This window comes from Pseudophryne corroboree, chromosome 2 (assembly GCF_028390025.1).
Source record: "Pseudophryne corroboree isolate aPseCor3 chromosome 2, aPseCor3.hap2, whole genome shotgun sequence".
In the NCBI taxonomy this organism is placed as follows: Eukaryota; Metazoa; Chordata; class Amphibia; order Anura; family Myobatrachidae; genus Pseudophryne; species Pseudophryne corroboree.
Genome location: NC_086445.1, coordinates 863,529,207 through 863,548,375, shown reverse-complemented (window position 1 = coordinate 863,548,375; position 19,169 = coordinate 863,529,207). Strand labels below are relative to the sequence as shown.

General features: G+C 45.8%; 1 protein-coding gene across 5 annotated transcripts in view; it reads left to right on the top strand.

Annotated features, from left to right (window-relative positions):
• The window catches only part of SPAG5 (sperm associated antigen 5), a 417,322-nt gene that overhangs the window by 248,292 nt on the left and 149,861 nt on the right, over positions 1-19,169 (top strand). For all 5 annotated transcript variants that reach the window (XM_063955870.1, XM_063955871.1, XM_063955872.1 and 2 more), the window contains exons 10-12: positions 4,838-4,930; positions 6,885-7,019; positions 13,074-13,146. In XM_063955870.1, coding sequence (XP_063811940.1) covers positions 4,838-4,930; positions 6,885-7,019; positions 13,074-13,146 — 301 coding nt within the window. The remainder of the gene's footprint in view (positions 1-4,837; positions 4,931-6,884; positions 7,020-13,073; positions 13,147-19,169) is intronic.

Below are 19,169 nucleotides of genomic sequence, written 5' to 3'. Positions count from 1 at the left end.
GTACACGTCACCCGAGTCCTCTGGTCACGTGACCGCAATCACCGAAAAAGAAACATTATATACATTCACAGTAAAACTACCGTATACCATTAATAGGACCTCTCCCATAATCACATAGGTCCAATCATCGATATTTATATAAGTATCTTTTTTTTCCCTCTCCCAACTGATGATAAACGTAACCAGGATCTCTCTGAATTCAAATATTATTGTAGGTCACAAAGGATAAAGGTATATCTCAGAGAAAAATATGTATATACACATATCTCTCCCTCTTATAAACATTGTTACTATATGAACCGACATGTATATGTATATTAAATCAGCAGACCTAATTCTTTATCAGAATGCAAACATGTGAACAGTTATTAATTAGTACATGATCCCACAGAACTACAGACTTTCAAGATATTTAATGTATATATATACACATCTATGTACATATATGTATGTATATGTATATATATATATATATATATATATATAAATAAAATAAATTTATGAATACCGACACTAGTTCAACAATTATAATCCATATGTATACACATAGACCCCTATATCTTATAGTAATAATCATCTTAATAGTGTGACCTAGTCACATTTGTTAATCTCAAAATTGTAAAATGAAACCAAACTTTTCCTTTTTCCATATAGTTAAATATCCTAAACCTTCTCATGTTATATGAATAGATAAAAAGCTCCAATTATTAAGACAAAAGCAAGGGCATATATCTCCAGCTAAAGAACCGAATTTAACTCAATTGCTTCATTAAGTCCATCTGGGTGTAAAGAGTTAAACTTCAGCATCCAGAAGACTTCTCTCCGACAAAGCTTATTAAATCTGTCTCCTCTATCAGTAGGGGCAATATATTCAAGACAGATTATTGAGAGACATGCGGGATTGTTGTTGTGTTCATTTGGAATAATGTTGTGATACACTATGAGCCATATATTTGCGTATTATGTTCCGTCGATGTTCCATGAACCGTGTATGTAGTGGTCTCGTAGTTCTTCCTACGTAATTTAAACCACACCCACATGTTTACACATATATCACAAATTTGGAGTCACAGTTTAAAAAGGATTTTAGATAGTATTTTTCATTTGAGAATGGAATTGAGATAAAGGTAGTTTTCCGTTCCATATGTTGGCACATAGTGCATCTACTCTTTCCACATTTATGGAAGCCCAAAGGTTTCTCAGTCAACCAGTTTGAGCCACCTCTATTTTTCTCTGTTATTGAGGTTTTAAAATAGCTAGGTGCCAATATAGTTTTTAAAGCCCTATTTTTTCTATATATAACCTGTGGTCTGTTTGGTAAAAGGCTCCCCAAAATATTATCTTGTTTTAATACCCTATAATTTCTTTCGATTTATTGTTTTAATCTCTTTAGCACAATTATTATATTTGCAAATAAAAGCCATTTCCCTCCCTTTTGTGTCATATCTATCCGTCTTTTTTGAAGAAGATGGATGGAGTAGATCTTGTCTATTCATATTCATAACTTCTTCCAGAGCTTTATTCAAAAGATTTGATGGATAATCTCTATTTCTAAGGGATTCTAAGAGTTCATTGGCTTGTAATTTAAACGTCTCTATATCCGAACAATTACGTCTAAGACGCATGAGTTGCCCCTTAGGTATATTGTTTTTCCATGGTGTATAGTGGGCACTTTTATAGTGTAAATAAGAATTAGTAGTGACTGGTTTAACAAAATTAGATGTTACTATTTGATTGTCTTTGGTCTGAAGGGTCACATCCAGAAAGTTCACATGGTTCCTATCATAGGAATAAGTGAAGGTAAGGTTGTGTGAATTGGATTGAAGACTAGTGACAAAGGAAGAGGCAGAAAGAAAATCCCCATCTCAAATAATGATTAAATCATCTATGTACCTACCATAGAAGACCAGGTTCGCTTCCCAGTCAGCACACCACACATGGGTGTCTTCAAAATCACCAATGTATAGAGTAGCATAACTGAGGGCGAACCTGGTCCCCACGGCGGTACCTGTGAGCTGCAAATAATATTGGTGATTAAAAATAAAATAATTATGTGATAGAATGAAAGTGATACATTGTATAAGAAAATTCTGGTGTTGTTTATCCAGAGTTTATCCAGAGCATTCTGGATGCTGAAGTTTAACTCTTTACACCCAGATGGACTTAATGAAGCAATTGAGTTAAATTCGGTACTTTAGCTGGAGATTTATGCCCTTGCTTTTGTCTTAATAATTGGAGCTTTTTATCTATTCATATAACATGAGAAGGTTTAGGATATTTAACTATATGGAAAAAGGAAAAGTTTGGTTTCATTTTACAATTTTGAGATTAACAAATGTGACTAGGTCACACTATTAAGATGATTATTACTATAAGATATAGGGGTCTATGTGTATACATATGGATTATAATTGTTGAACTAGTGTCGGTATTCATAAATTTATTTTATTTATTTTTATATATATATATATATATATATATATATATGTACATAGATGTACATAGATGTGTATATATACATTAAATATCTTGAAAGTCTGTAGTTCTGTGGGATCATGTACTAATTAATAACTGTTCACATGTTTGCATTCTGATAAAGAATTATGTCTGCTGATTTAATATACATATACATGTCGGTTCATATAGTAACAATGTTTATAAGAGGGAGAGATATGTGTGTATATATACATATTTTTCTCTGAGATATACCTTTATCCTTTGTGATCTACAATAATATTTGAATTCAGAGAGATCCTAGTTACGTTTATCATCAGTTGGGAGAGGGAAAAAAAGATACTTGTATAAATATCAATGATTGGACCTATGTGATTATGGGAGAGGTCCTATTAATGGTATAAGGTAGTTTTACTGTGAATGTATATAATGTTTCTTTTTCGGTGATTGCGGTCACGTGACCGGAGGACTCGGGTGACGTGTACGAAAGACGGCAATATAGATAAAGAGCATTGAGTACTCTATATGAAGGGGATCTACTCTCCGATCACGTGACCTATGTCATATGATTAAGCTGGACCAATGGGATTATAGTCACGTGACCGGAGAATTCGGGTCACGTGTGCTGAAAATGTCTATCCAGGTCTAGAAATAGCACATAGTACGTTCTAGGAAGGGGATAATGGAGTCTCCGATCACGTGACCCATACCACATGTTCTAGTTGGACCAATGGGATTGTATGAAATCCGGATCACGCGTTCTGTATTATCACGTGACCGGTTTCATTCAAATTTAGTTTTATGATAAATAAGAGTTATAATACTCGTTTTGGTACAAGATATATTTTGATTAAAGTAGTAGAATCTTGTGAGATTAATCATGTATTTAAAAGTGCATTTTAAGACGGTTTGCTGTGTTTTTAATTGAGCACCGAACAGGTGCAGGTTATTAAATTATTAAGAAAGGGTATAAATAGATACCCAGCACACATTGAATTTATGCTCCTGAGGAAGCTGGATCACACTATTGCCAGCGAAACGCGTTGAGCTTATTCACCCGCCTGGACACCACTCTCCGACGTTACTTATTGGGACTTTGACATCTTTGGCCACAATTGGCCACTTTCCAGTCACTGGGAATTTCTACAAACAAGGACCTGATCCACATATACAGCTAGCAATGGACTCTTCCTAAAGCTGATGCCATCATATACATCTATTGTGGAACTGGTAATTATCTTGTGTTACAGTGAATGCCATCTGGAGACTGTCCTAGCCGTAAAGAACAATATACGTCCTAGAGGAGAGTGGATTCATATCAGATCTCATCCAGGGAGAGACTGATTGCAAGTGCTAATAATATTAGGTAATAGGAATCGATTCCTGTTTTTTTTAATGGTACAATAAATTATTTTATTTATATAAGCAAACCGTCTATTTACATCTTATTTTTCACAGCCAGCGCTGGTACTTTGTGTTTTTTTTTCTGTTATGCTGTTGGCCTTAGCTTCGGCCAGGCGTTTTTCAGAACTCAGAGCATAGTCTTGCAGGAGTCTCTACTAGGGTCTTTCAGGAGGATTCCGTCTTTGTGCTGTATGATGCTCACATGAAGGGTTGTCCTGTTTCGAACCAGTCTATTGCCCGTTAAATTAGGCTTACTATTCAACAGGCCTATGCTTCGGCGGCCTTACCTATTCCGAAGTCTATCAAGGCCCACTAATAGGTCGGTGGGTTCTTCCTGGGCAACTGCCCGTGGTGTCTCCGCTTTGCAACTATGCCGGACTGCTACCTGGTCAGGGACAAACACGTTTGTCAAGTTCTACGGGTTTGATACCCTGGCAAAAGAGGATATGCATTTCGGACATAGGGTGTTGCAGGTTCTCGGCACGTTCGTACCTGTTCTGGGAGCTTTGGGATGTCCCCATCATACGAAGTGTCCCCAGTATCCCTTATGGATGTAAGAGAAAAGAGGATTTTAATTACTTACCAGTAAATTCTTTTCTCGTAGTCCATAAGGGATACTGGGCGCCCTCCTCTGTGCTTCCACTTCCTGCAAGCTGGTTCTTGTTTGAAAGTTGTTTGGCTCCGCTGTTGCAGTTTTGTTCACTGGCTGTTGCTGGTTCGGTTGTTCTGCTGTGTGCGGGTTCGTTAATATCACCACAAGTATGTCCATCTCCTTTGGGCACCTTTTTTCCTAGACTGAGCTGTGGGGGAGGGCACAGAGGGGAGGAGCCAGCACACCCTATTTGAAGTTTTAAAGTGCACTGGCTCCTTTGGACCCCGTCTGTACCCCATCGTACTAAGTGTCCCCAGTATCCCCTATGAACTACGAGTAAAGGATTTACCGGTAGATAATTAAAATCCTATTATTTTTTCTCTAAAGCTTTCGTACAATGAAGAATTGGTGGGATTTGTTGACACTGCTCAGTCTGTTTGTACTGAAATGGATGACGACCGAACCCAGTTGCTGAGTCAGGTAATGAGTAATCATTTTAGCTTGCAGGCTATTTTTAAGAATCTGAAGTCTTAAACCTAATCTATAATTTGATACAATAGTAGGTTTGACATTGAAGGATACCAGCTGTCTAGACTCTCACACAGTGGCTGTCACCTGACGGAGAGAAAGCTTTATTCAGAAAATGTAGACAGTGCTCAGATTGCAGAATCATTTGGCAGAGCAATTACAGCTGTAGTCTCACTCATCCTCAAAGCCCCAGGTGGCAATGAGGTAGGAGCACTTGACCATGACACATCACAGAGCAAGGGAGGTTCCAGTGATGAGGACAGAAAAGGGTGACGTGGTCTTGGTTTCCAATTGATAGATCTACAGTAAAAAGATGGACCAAAAGGTTGGCAGGGTCATAATGCTGAACTGACCATGGTCAACACAAGTTGTTTGTTATTGTTAGGTTTTTTTTTTTGGGGGGGGGGGGGGCAGAGGGGAGTTCTTTAGCTTCTTCATCATTTACCATCCACGTCGACTACGATTGGGAATAGTTAGCTGTGCCAATTTCAGCAATACCGGTGTGAGCACGTTTCCACGAATTTGTCTCCGACATGGGAAAACATAACATGATACCAAAAAAAGCAACAACTTGTGACACTATTTTCATGTCTACCTTTTGGGGTCAACCTATTGACTGCCTATCTTTTTACTGTAGATCTATTGAACCACACCCGTGGTGTTTAGGTGGGGGGCATTTTGTGTTTGATCTTCATCTGACCACAGCAGTTAGCATTTAATAAAGTTAGCTGTCTAACCCTGCTTTTACAGTTGTGTCCTCATACATTATTGCTGCAGTCGCACCAAACAGCCCCTCACAGCATGCCAGGTCCCGTGTGACTCTGCTAGCTCTATGTGTATTTTTTGCCTCTTTTTACCAGATTGTACCAGTATCTTAGATGCAATGTGGTGTGATTGCACGGATTCATTTGAGATGCGATACTCATATCTGTGTGCAAGTCTAAGTCTTTGAATCTATGGGGGTAATTCAGACTGGATTGCGGCAGTGATAGCAGTCGGAAGCCCTTTGTGGAGTGCGCACGTGCACCCCGGGAGGCCCAGTGAGACGCTGACAGCATCTCAGGGATGCGATCGCCTCTGCCTGATTGACAGGCGGGGTGGGGAGGGGACGTGGCGTTGGCGGGGAGCTGTTCGGACGTTACTGGAATGGGGCGCGGTGGCTGTGTGAAGTCACACGCAGCCGCTGGGACATGGCGGGCAGCCTAGGCAGGGAACTACTCGCCGGGTGTGAAAGCTTTGCCGCTGTGCGATGCTTTTGCACCCTTGTGGGGGGTCAGGGCCTGACATGCGGGGCAGACTAGCCCTATGCTTTCGCGTCCCCCCACATGTCAGTAGACACACTGTAGATGTGCTAAATTTAGCGTATCTACGGTCAGATCTGATTTACCCCTCTATATATGAAAAGCCGCAGTGCAGCAGACTCAGCTTTTTTACATGCCAAGTTCCGTTATACTACGTATACAGATTACACAGATATACAAGTGCTGCATATCAAATTATTCAGAACAGTCTCCTGGTGCGTCCTAGTCATAGTTTTGTGAGTAAGACACTTTTTCAGGCAAAGAGATGCCCAGCGCTAGCAGAGCTGCATGGGATCCGTTGGCTCACTCACATTAGGCGTCTCATGTAACATGATGTATTCAGGCTAACATCTGTATGTTCTTCATTTTGGTGCTTTGTGTTTTTAGCAAATTTATGCCATGAAATACTCAGTATAGTGTCATTCAGGACTTCTGAGGAGCAAAGAAAGCATCCTACACACACCACTCACCACTGTGACCACACTATAGTTTTCGTATGGTCTTGAAACTTTTACAGAAATGTTTGTGAAGGTCATTGACTTACATTTCCGGGATAGTGGCTCTTTCAACAGTTCTTTAACTTAGAATGTGTTTACTTGCGTTAGTGCTCTGAGGCCAGGTTGTTGATGTCTCAACACTGGCGTCTGTTTGAGATTATGAAGAAAAAGACGCAAACAGCGCTTGAGGAATATGAAGAAATTAAGAATGAACGAGACATGGCAATTCTGGAAAATGATGAGGTGAGTTTGTATTGAAACTTTGCATGACAATATAAAAGGGTACACGGTTATTTGGTAAGTACCGCCATTTGTATTTACACCTCACATCTGGCATCTATTTTATTCACAAAATAAACTGCCCATGGAACTTCTTTTCAAAGTATTCCATTTAAAACTGACCTTAAAATACCAAAAACTGCTGTTACAGCAGCGGTCATGGTTAGCCCTGCTACTGTGTATTCCTGCAAAGCAAGTCTGTCAGCTGTCAATCACACCGTGCATTTTAAGTTTCAGAATTCCCTCCTTCCTGCTGGAAAGGGGTGAAAACATGGCTGACCTGTTCAGTTTATTTTTATTTTCTCTGACGTCCTAGTGGATGCTGGGACTCCGTCAGGACCATGGGGATTAGCGGCTCCGCAGGAGACAGGGCACAAAAATAAAAACTTTAGGACTAGGTGGTGTGCACTGGCTCCTCCCCCTATGACCCTCCTCCAAGCCTCAGTTAGGTTTTTGTGCCCGTCCGAGCAGGGTGCAATCTAGGTGGCTCTCCTAAAGAGCTGCTTAGAAAAAGTTATTAGGTTTTTTATTTTCAGTGAGTCCTGCTGGCAACAGGCTCACTGCAACGAGGGACTTAGGGGAGAAGAAGTGAACTCACCTGCGTGCAGGATGGATTGGCTTCTTAGGCTACTGGACACCATTAGCTCCAGAGGGATCTAACACAGGCCCAGCCATGGAGTCCGGTCCCGGAGCCGCGCTGCCGACCCCCTTGCAGATGCCGAAAAGTGAAGAGGTCCAGAAACCGGCGGCAGAAGACTTTTCAGTCTTCATGAGGTAGCGCACAGCACTGCAGCTGTGCGCCATTGTTGTCAGCACACTTCACACCAGCGGTCACTGAGGGTGCAGGGCGCTGGGGGGGGGCGCCCTGGGCAGCAATGATAATACCTTGTTCTGGCTAAAAATACATCACATATAGCCCCTGGGGCTATATGGATGTATTTAACCCCTGCCAGGTCTCACAAACACCGGGAGAAGAGCCCGCCGAAATAGGGGGCGGGGCCTATCTCAGCACACAGCGCCATTTTCCTACACAGCTCCGCTGCGAGGAAGGCTCCCAGGACTCTCCCCTGCACTGCACTACAGAAACAGGGTAAAAAAAACAGAGAGGGGGGGCACTTTTTTGGCGATATTGATATATTAAGCTGCTATAAAGGAAACAACACTTCTGTAGGGTTGTTCCTATATATTTATAGCGCTTGGGTGTGTGCTGGCAAACTCTCCCTCTGTCTCCCCAAAGGGCTAGTGGGGTCCTGTCTTCGATAAGAGCATTCCCTGTGTGTCTGCTGTGTGTCGGTACGTGTGTGTCGACATGTATGAGGACGATGTTGGTGTGGAGGTGGAGCAATTGCCGGTAATGGTGATGTCACCCCCTAGGGAGTCGACACCGGAATGGATGGCTTTGTTTATGGAATTACGTGATAATGTCAGCACGTTACAAAAAATCAGTTGACGACATGAGACGGCCGGCAAACCAGTTAGTACCTGTCCAGGCGTCTCAGACACCGTCGGGGGCTGTAAAACGCCCTTTACCTCAGTCGGTCGACACAGACCCAGACACGGACACCGAATCTAGTGTCGACGGTGAAGAAACAAACGTATTTTCCAGTAGGGCCACACGTTATATGATCACGGCAATGAAGGAGGCTTTGCATATCTCTGATACTGCAAGTACCACAAAAAGGGGTATTATGTGGGGTCTGAAAAAACTACCTGTAGTTTTTCCTGAATCAGAGGAATTGAATGAAGTGTGTGATGAAGCGTGGGTTAACCCCGATAGAAAACTCCTAATTTCAAAGAAGTTATTGGCATTATATCCTTTCCCGCCAGAAGTTAGGGCGTGCTGGGAAACACCCCCTAGGGTGGATAAGGCACTCACACGCTTATCAAAACAAGTGGCGTTACCGTCTCCTGAAACGGCCGCCCTCAAGGATCGAGCTGATAGGAGGCTGGAAACTACCCTGAAAAGTATATACACTCATACTGGTGTTATACTGCGACCAGCCATCGCCTGTGCATGGATGTGCAGTGCTGGGGTGGTTTGGTCGGATTCCCTGACTGAAAATATTGATACCCTGGATAGGGACAGTATTTTATTGACTATAGAGCAATTAAAGGATGCTTTTCTTTATATGCGAGATGCTCAGAGGGATATTTGCACTCTGGCATCGAGAGTAAGTGCGATGTCCATATCTGCCAGAAGAAGTTTATGGACGCGACAGTGGTCAGGTGATGCGGATTCCAAACGGCATATGGAAGTATTGCCGTATAAAGGGGAGGAATTATTTGGGGTCGGTCTATCGGATTTGGTGGCCACGGCAACAGCCGGGAAATCCACCTTTTTACCTCAGGTCCCCTCCCAACAGAAAAAGACACCGTCTTTTCAGCCGCAGTCCTTTCGTTCCTATAAGAACAAGCGGGCAAAAGGACAGTCATATCTGCCCCGAGGCAAAGGAAAGGGTAAGAGAGTGCACCAAGCAACTCCCTCCCAGGAGCAGAAGCCCTCCCCGGCTTCTGCAAAGCCCTCAGCATGACGTTGGGGCTTTACAAGCAGACTCAGGGGCGGTGGGGGGTCGACTCAAGAATTTCAGCGCACAGTGGGCTCACTCACAGGTGGACCCCTGGATCCTGCAGGTAGTATCTCAGGGTTACAGGTTGGAATTCGAGAAGTCTCCCCCTCGCCGGTTCCTAAAGTCTGCTCTGCCAACGTCTCCCTCAGACAGGGCGACGGTATTGGAAGCCATTCACAAGCTGTATTCTCAGCAGGTGATAGTCAAGGTACCCCTCCTACAACAGGGAAAGGGGTATTATTCCACACTATTTGTGGTACCGAAGCCGGACGGCTCGGTAAGACCTATTCTAAATCTGAAATCTTTGAACCTGTACATACAAAAATTCAAGTTCAAGATGGAGTCACTCAGAGCAGTGATAGCGAATCTGGAAGAAGGGGACTTTATGGTGTCCCTGGACATCAAGGATGCTTACCTGCATGTCCCAATTTGCCCTTCACATCAAGGGTACCTCAGGTTCGTGGTGCAAAACTGTCATTATCAGTTTCAGACGCTGCCGTTTGGATTGTCCACGGCACCTCGGGTCTTTACCAAGGTAATGGCCGAAATGATGTTTCTTCTGCGAAGAAAAGGCGTATTAATTATCCCTTACTTGGACGATCTCCTGATAAGGGCAAGGTCCAGAGAACAGCTGGGGGACGTAGTAGCACTAACCCAAGTAGTGCTGCAACAGCACGGGTGGATTCTGAATTTTCCAAAATCTCAATTGACCCCGACGACACGTCTGCTGTTCCTGGGAATGATTCTGGACACGGTTCAGAAAAAGGTGTTTCTTCCGGAGGAGAAAGCCAGGGAGTTATCCGAACTTGTCAGGAACCTCCTAAAACCAGGAAAAGTGTCTGTGCATCAATGCACAAGAGTCCTGGGAAAAATGGTGGCTTCTTACGAAGCGATTCCATTCGGCAGATTCCACGCACGAACTTTTCAGTGGGATCTGCTGGACAAATGGTCCGGATCGCATCTGCAGATGCATCAGCGGATAACTTTGTCTCCACGGACAAGGGTGTCTCTTCTGTAGTGGTTGCAGAGTGCTCATCTGTTAGAGGACCGCAGATTCGGCATACAGGACTGGGTCCTGGTGACCACGGATGCCAGTCTGAGAGGCTGGGGAGCGGTCACACAGGGAAGAAACTTCCAGGGAGTGTGGTCAAGCCTGGAGATGTCTCTTCACATAAATATACTGGAGCTAAGAGCGATTTTACAATGCTCTAAGCCTGGCAAAACCCCTGCTTCAGGGTCAGCCGGTGTTGATCCAGTCGGACAACATCACGGCAGTCGCCCACGTAAACAGACAGGGCGGCACAAGAAGCAGGAGGGCAATGGCAGAAGCTGCAAGGATTCTTCGCTGGGCGGAAGATCATGTGATAGCACTGTCAGCAGTGTTCATTCCGGGAGTGGACAACTGGGAAGCGGACTTCCTCAGCAGACACGATCTACACCCGGGAGAGTGGGGACTTCATCCAGAAGTCTTCCACATGATTGTGAACCGTTGGGAAAAACCAAAGGTGGATATGATGGCGTCCCGCCTCAACAAAAAACTGGACAGGTATTGCGCCAGGTCAAGAGACCCTCAGGCAATAGCTGTGGACGCTCTGGTAACACCGTGGGTGTTCCAGTCAGTGTATGTGTTTCCTCCTCTGCCTCTCATACCAAAAGTACTGAGAATTATACGGCAAAGGGGAGTAAGAACGATACTCGTGGCTCCGGATTGGCCAAGAAGAACTTGGTACCCGGAACTTCGGGAGATGCTCACGGAAGATCCGTGGCCTCTACCTCTAAGACGGGACCTGCTTCAGCAGGGACCGTGTCTATTCCAAGACTTACCGCGGCTGCGTTTGACGGCATGGCGGTTGAACGCCGAATTCTAAGGGAAAAAGGCATTCCGGAAGAGGTCATCCCTACCCTGGTAAAAGCCAGGAAGGAGGTGACTGCACAACATTATCACCGCATTTGGAGAAAATATGTTGCGTGGTGTGAGGCCAGGAAGGCCCCGACACTATGGGCCTCAAATTAGGGTCCATTAAGGTTCAAATTTCGGCCCTGTCGATTTTCTTCCAGAAAGAATTGGCTTCAGTTCCTGAAGTCCAGACTTTTGTAAAAGGAGTACTACATATACAGCCCCCGGTTGTGCCCCCAGTGGCTCCGTGGGATCTTAATGTAGTTTTGGATTTTCTCAAATCCCATTGGTTTGAGCCACTCAAATCGGTGGATTTGAAATATCTTACATGGAAAGTAACCATGCTACTGGCCCTGGCTTCAGCCAGGAGAGTGTCAGAATTGGCGGCTTTATCGTATAAAAGCCCATATCTGATTTTCCATTCGGACAGGGCAGAACTGCGGACGCGTCCTCAGTTTCTGCCTAAGGTGGTTTCAGCGTTTCACCTGAACCAGCCTATTGTGGTGCCTGCGGCTACTAGCGATTTGGAGGATTCCAAGTTGCTGGACGTTGTCAGGGCATTGAAAATATATATTTCAAGGACGGCTGGAGTCGGAAAATCTGACTCGCTGTTTATACTGTATGCACCCAACAAGCTGGGTGCTCCTGCTTCTAAGCAGACGATTGCTCGTTGGATTTGTAGCACAATTCAACTTGCACATTCTGTGGCAGCCCTGCCACAGCCTAAATCTATCAAGGCCCATTCCACAAGGAAGGTGGGCTCATCTTGGGCGGCTGCCCGAGGGGTCTCTGCATTACAACTCTGCCGAGCAGCTACGTGGTCGGGGGAGAACACGTTTGTAAAATTCTACAAATGTGATACCCTGGCTAAAGAGGACCTGGAGTTCTCTCATTCGGTGCTGCAGAGTCATCCGCACTCTCCCGCCCGTTTGGGAGCTTTGGTATAATCCCCATGGTCCTGACGGAGTCCCAGCATCCACTAGGACGTCAGAGAAAATAAGATTTTACTTACCGATAAATCTATTTCTCGTAGTCCGTAGTGGATGCTGGGCGCCCATCCCAAGTGCGGATTGTCTGCGATACTTGTACATAGTTATTGTTACAAAAAAATCGGGTTGTTATTGTTGTGAGCCGTCTGTTCAGAGGCTCCTACGTTTGTCATACTGTTAACTGGGTTCAGATCACAAGTTGTACGGTGTGATTGGTGTGGCTGGTATGAGTCTTACCCGGGATTCAAAATCCTTCCTTATTGTGTACGCTCGTCCGGGCACAGTATCCTAACTGAGGCTTGGAGGAGGGTCATAGGGGGAGGAGCCAGTGCACACCACCTAGTCCTAAAGTTTTTATTTTTGTGCCCTGTCTCTTGCGGAGCCGCTAATCCCCATGGTCCTGACGGAGTCCCAGCATCCACTACGGACTACGAGAAATAGATTTATCGGTAAGTAAAATCTTATTTTTTTAAAGTTATTTCCGGTATATTATTCAGATGTATTATACACTACATATTAATAAATGGTCATTTTACTTGGTCTTTATATATTGTGGTTCCAATAGGTGTTCAGACATTTGAAAAATGAGAAGTCTCAGAATGAACAAGTGATACTGGAGAATTCTCGTCTTGGCTCAGGTTCGATTTTACGGATTCTGTTATTTTTTGTTTTTAGCGTTGGAGATTTAAACCACTTTCTCTTTTTTTTTTTTTTTTTTTTGTGTGTGTGTGTGTATATCTTCCTAAATAGAGACCATTTCATGCTACATATTGTATAGGTCTGTAGTGTTTGTGTTCTCCTTCTTGAGTTGCTGGAACCATGGGGTCTAGAGAACTTGTGCAGGAGTTTTGACACTTTGAGAAATCAGAAACAGGTCTGGAACGTGACTGGTCAAAATGTGTAGTCACAGGACAATTTCAGATTCTGGTTGAGTGAATCTGGTCAGTGCCACTGAAAGTCACCTCTCCAGCTGGTTTGGCCAGAGGGCAGTTAGGATCAGTTATGAGGAAGTTGCTACAGAGAATGGCCTCAAGTGGTTCATGAAGCCTCCATGGGCTTTGCTTAATTCTGTAACCGCCAAATATTAGCTTAGTCTCTACCATGTATGTAGTGGAGCGAAGCATATGGATTAGCAGCTGAATTGTGAATCCAGTTAACTGGGAATAGATGTGTTTTTAACTGGGAATAGTGTTTTGTTTTTGGTTTTTTTTACGTGTGATGAGCCCCCATATTGTTGCTTTTATGGTTTGTGGCTTGTTGTATAGATAGAGAGCAGTGATTTATTTAACTTACTTTGAGGTACCAGGAACGTCAGGAGTGACACATAAGGTCTAACCAGCTTGCTGATCAGTCAGCTAGCAAGGTCAAATGAGCTAAATATTACCATCTAATCACACTGCTTCCAATTGCTTACTACTGTTGTCCTTTAGCATCCTCTTTTCTGTCATATCAAATAAAGGAAGTAGTTCCAGAAATAAATATGGTGGGGCACCATTTGTTATGTTTTATATACTTAAAACGTTAGGCAAAGTTCACTGCTGCAGTTGGACTTTTTGTCTGTGTTGCTCATAAGCCATCCTCAGCCTCCGATACTGCACAATCTGGCATAACCAGCCTGGACTAAAAACTTTGTTTCTTTAGTCCCCACTCACAACTTCAGGTAAGGAAACTATGGGCAATTTTTCTTTCAGGGGTCCTTGGCCTCAACTTCCGTTGAGGCGCCAGCTTGAGTTGAAAGCCTAATTTAAATGAGTAAGTCTTAGGGAGGGTTTCCTAATCAATAGGCATCTAGAATCTATCTCTTAAGTTGAGCCTTGCAAACGCCAGTCTTGCAGAGGCCCAGTCTTTGATAAATCCTTATTTGTACATATTGACAATTTTACGACTGCCGGAAGATTCGGCACTAATTCGACCTGTGTGTATTCAATAACGGCTGTTTTTTAATCCATTTTCGCCCATGGCTTTGTGTGGTTTTTTTTTTTTTTTTTTTGGGGGGGGGGGGGGGCGGATTTGGGGTTGTTGAATCGGCATGGGAGAAATCTGACCCAAAAACTGTTGCTACAATCATGCAAATCCGACAAAACACGTGGATCAGCGGTGCCGATCCACGTGGTTTTCACCTGTGCGGGCATTCGACCTAAAACGTGCGAAAAGTGCAATTTTTTTTCGACTGGCCGAAAAAAAACGTCAGTAATTGAATACCACCCTAAGAGATTTACTTTGAGGTGTGGATAAAACACTTTTTTTGAGACTGCTTCAGAGGTTGATGACCCCATAGCGAACTTGTCAAAGACTATCTCTTAAGGATAGCACAGATTTGAAATGCAAAGCCATCTTAAGGCTCATTTATGGAAAAGTACTCCTACACCTAGCCTCAATACGCCATGGGGCACCAGTCGCATATCAAATGCAGTCTTATAAAGCGGCATGTCACAATTGTTTGTGCGCAAGCAGAGTCGCACAGCACCTGGCATGCCAAGAAGGGCTGTTTGGTGCGACTGCAGCAGTAGTGCATGAGGACATATCTGTATAGTAAACCCATTATGGCAACTGCTAGAGTTAATGCAATAGTGGACAAGTGATTGGAACCACTTTTGGAAGCCTGCAGTCTTGTAAGCCAAGGTCAGAATGACATTGGTTAACAACATCAAGTGGCATCTGTAGTTGAGCATGGCCACACAACTGTGACAATGATTTTAACCTCAGTGGTCACATCATGATGTATGATTTCATGCCAGGAATTTAAATAGGACTCTTTTCCCCCTAACTTTTGCAGGTAATGCTCTTGCTTGAACCTGAACTGGATAAAATATTATAGTTGGGCCACAGGGGGAAAGACTTCTTTCCTCCCCCCTTATGGTCTATAGGTCCTAGATTTCGGTCTTTTCCCTTCTCCAAATATACTAGGGTTCCTAATTAAAGTGTGCAATTCTCTGCAGGATAGTAGCAACGTGGAAATCTCTTGTCAGCTACGCGACCAGCCACCAAACCCTCAAAATAACAGCATGATGGCCAATCTGTCTACACAAAGGCACCTGTGGTTGTAGCCTGCTTACATCACTTCTAGGATCCGTAGATGAGTTCCACAACAGATGCCCGGGGGGAGTAATAGATTGGAGCTACATAATCGATCCACCAGTTGTTTTTTCATTCACTGTTTTCCTGGAGACCAAACAAATAAACTTTGTCAGAGTAAGGTCATTCACTGTTCAATCTCCTCAGGCTGGTCATTCCTAGAAGAGCTTGTGATTCTATTAAAATCTTAGTACATATTTCCTATATAATAGCCCTGTGACTGTGCCTGGCCCTCTAACGCTGGGCGGAGTCACAGAACCCACCACATGTGCAGCGTCCTTCCTCCTTCTGCCTGTCCATCAGCCCCTCGGCCATCAGCACACTCCCGCTCCCCGGCCGCGGAAACAATAACAACAACTGAACTGTCGCCTGTCCTTCACCCCCTCCGCCATCAGCACACTCCCGCTCCCCGGCCGCGGCGCCTGGCTGACGCACAACAAGCACTGCCGCCGCCATACACGAGGGACGGCTGGTGCAGGAGAAGGCTGTCATAGCCCTCCATGCGCCGCGTGCACAGACCCGCCGCTTCCTCCGCACACGTGACGCTACCTCCCACCATCACCAGAGCCGATGCCCTCACTGCAAACCACAGGGCCTGCCCTGCCGCCCGAAAGCCCTGAGGCGGGTACACAGACAGCGCGCCCTACTGAGAGTGACAGGTGCGAGCTGTGGGCCAGGATAGAGATCTGCCACCCCGGTTACCTAGGTATGTGAGGTCACGCTGTCAGCACTTCCACCACTGCCCACATCCACCAGGCCCCCCCATACTTTACCTGTAACCCCTCCCTGCCACCCCACCTCTCCGCATCCCCTCCCCGCGTCTCCGCGTCCCCTCCCTGCCGCCTCTCCGCGTCCCCTCCCTGCCACCCCACGTCTCCGCATTCCCTCCCTGCCGCCCCGCCTCTCTGCATCCCCTCCCTGCCGCCCCACCTCTCTGCGTCCCCTCCCAGCCGCCCCGCATCTCTTGCGTCCCCTCCCTGCCGCCCCGCCTCTCCCCGTTCCCTCCCTGCTGCCCCACGTCTCCGAATCCCCTCCCTGCCGCCCCGCCTTTCCCTGCTGCCTCGCGTCCCCTCCCTGCTTCTCCGCGTCTCCTCCCTGCCACCCCGCGTCTCCTCCCTGCCACCCCGCCTCTCCGCGTCTCCTCCCTGCCGTCCCGTGTCTCCGCGTCCCCTCCCTGCCGCTCCGCGTCCCCTCCCTGCCGCCCCGGCTCTCCGCGTCCCCCTCCCTGCCGCCCCGCTTTGGTGTGCCCCCCCCCCTGCCGCCCCGCGTCGGTGTGTCCCGCCCCTGCCGCCCGCGTCTCTGTATCCCCTCCCTACCGCCCAACATCTCTGTATCCCCTCCCTGCCGCGTCTCCGTATCCCCTCCCTACCACCCTGCATCTCTCTATCCCCTCCACTTCTTCCCTTCCTTTCTCCATTAGCTTCCTCACTGGGGACTCCCCTCCCTACCGCCCTGCGTCTCGGTGTCCCCTCCCTACCGCCCTGCGTCTGTGTGTCCCCACCCTGCTTCTGTTGGTCCCCACCCTGCGTATCTGTCTCCCCTTCCTACCGCCCTGCGTGTCTGTGACCCCTTCCTACCGCCCTGCGTGTCTGTGTACCCTCCCTAACGCCCTGCGTCTGTGTCCCTGCCCTGCCTCTGTTGGTCCCCGCCCTGCGTCTGTGTCCCCTTCCTACCGCCCTGCGTCTCTGTGTCCCGTCCCTACCACCCTGCGTCTCTGTATCCGCTCCCTACCGCCCTGCGTCTCTGTATCCGCTCCCTACCGACCCCATCCCTCCACCCGCAGCATCTACAGACTCCCTGCCTCATCTGCGGTCCCCCCCGCACCCGCTACATTCTGCACATTGTGCCCTGCAGGCGCTGGTCACACCGTCGCAAGGGCCTACACCCCCTTCACCATCGGACGCCCTTTCCTCCTCCAATATTTAACCACTACCAAAACTAGCAACGCAGGTAATACTCCATATAATACAAATATTGAACCCCAAAAAGGCGTGCAGGGGTTAAGGGGCGTAGCCCCTTCCGACGGTGTGAAGAGCGCCCGTAGGGCGCGATGAAGCACCTAGTTGATGGATATTTTTGTTCCATCTCAAACCTAAAAGCCGAAGTCCCCGACTTTGGGTGAACAGGTTCTAAGGTCTGCCATTAAACAAAACATGGATATCAGCAATGTGAAATTGCTTGTCACAAACTGGCAAGGTCCTCTATTCCAGTACAATCTCTTCATTATCAATTTATACCTCTACCTATTGATACAGCACCAATGGTATTCACAAAGATAATTGCAGCTATTGTCTTTCTTCTGCAAGACCAGGCTCAAGCGATGACCCAAACCTTAGTTCCCTGGGGTGGATCATCAGGTACCAGAATTCCAAACTAATTCAGGCCCAGCAAATTTAATGTATTAGGGCTGCTGTTCAACACCAGACAGCAGAAGCTATCCTGTGGCTTTATTGCATTAAAGTTATTTTCCTGAATAGAATCCATTAATAGTGAAGTTGAGCAAATCTGTAGTCAGAAGGTTGGATAAACATGCTGTAATATTACAAACTGAAATGTGAAAAACAAAGCAAGTGGTCATTCAAGGAAGAAGTATAAATGGATCATTTTGTGGATAAAAATAGAGTAGGCCATTGGAAGGAAAACCAATAAGATATTGAGTTCCATTGATTGGAAGGTACAAGTGAACTTGGAGGAACCACAGCAGATAGAGGGGGTTAAGTGACTTAGGGGGTATCGTATTATATCCAATCTGTTTTCGGCGGTTGAAAATGGACGGATATCGCAATTAATGATAAATGGTCATTATGGCGGTATCCAATTAGGGTCCATTTTCATTGGTCGAAAACAGACTCGCGATCGCATGGAAAAACATGGGATCCCATGTGTTATCGCGGCTCCCACAGCCGATTATCATAGATAATGCTTCGGGTGCCTGAGGCTGGCATCGGGTGGGGAGAAGCCCGCCACATCAGGTCTAATAGGCTAGACCCAGGCGATAAAATTACCCATGGTCATTGACCACGGGTAATTCTATAACTCCTTTACAGTTCAAGACCATATAGGACAAGTACAGGGTATATAAACATATCTGCATCAGTAGACGACACTGAAATAAGTATGGGGGGATCGGGGTGGGCAGAAAACAGAGGGATTTGGTGCCGTCGAAGGGAGTATGGAGCAGAACATAGTTTAAGAGAAGGCAATGCACATGAGGGAAGAGGGCCCTGCTGGTGAGAGCTTACATTATAAAGGGAAGGGGCACACAGGGGTGAAACAGATGGGGTAGAAAGAGAGCATGGGCCACAGAGGGCTTGGTATGAGAGACGGCTGGGTTTGGTGAAGAAGTGGGTCTTGAAAGCCAGTTTGAAGTTTTGTGGAGAGTCTGAGGGGGACAGGTACATAATTCCAACTTAGGGGTATATGCAATTGCGGTCGAATTCCCGAAAATGTCAAACGGGACATTTTCGCCAAAAAAAAAAAAATCGACAATGCAATTCAGTACTTTTCGTCAAAAAAACGGACTTTCAAAATTCGACTTTGAAATTCGACATTTGTCAAATTCGACATTTCTGCAATAGTACAAATG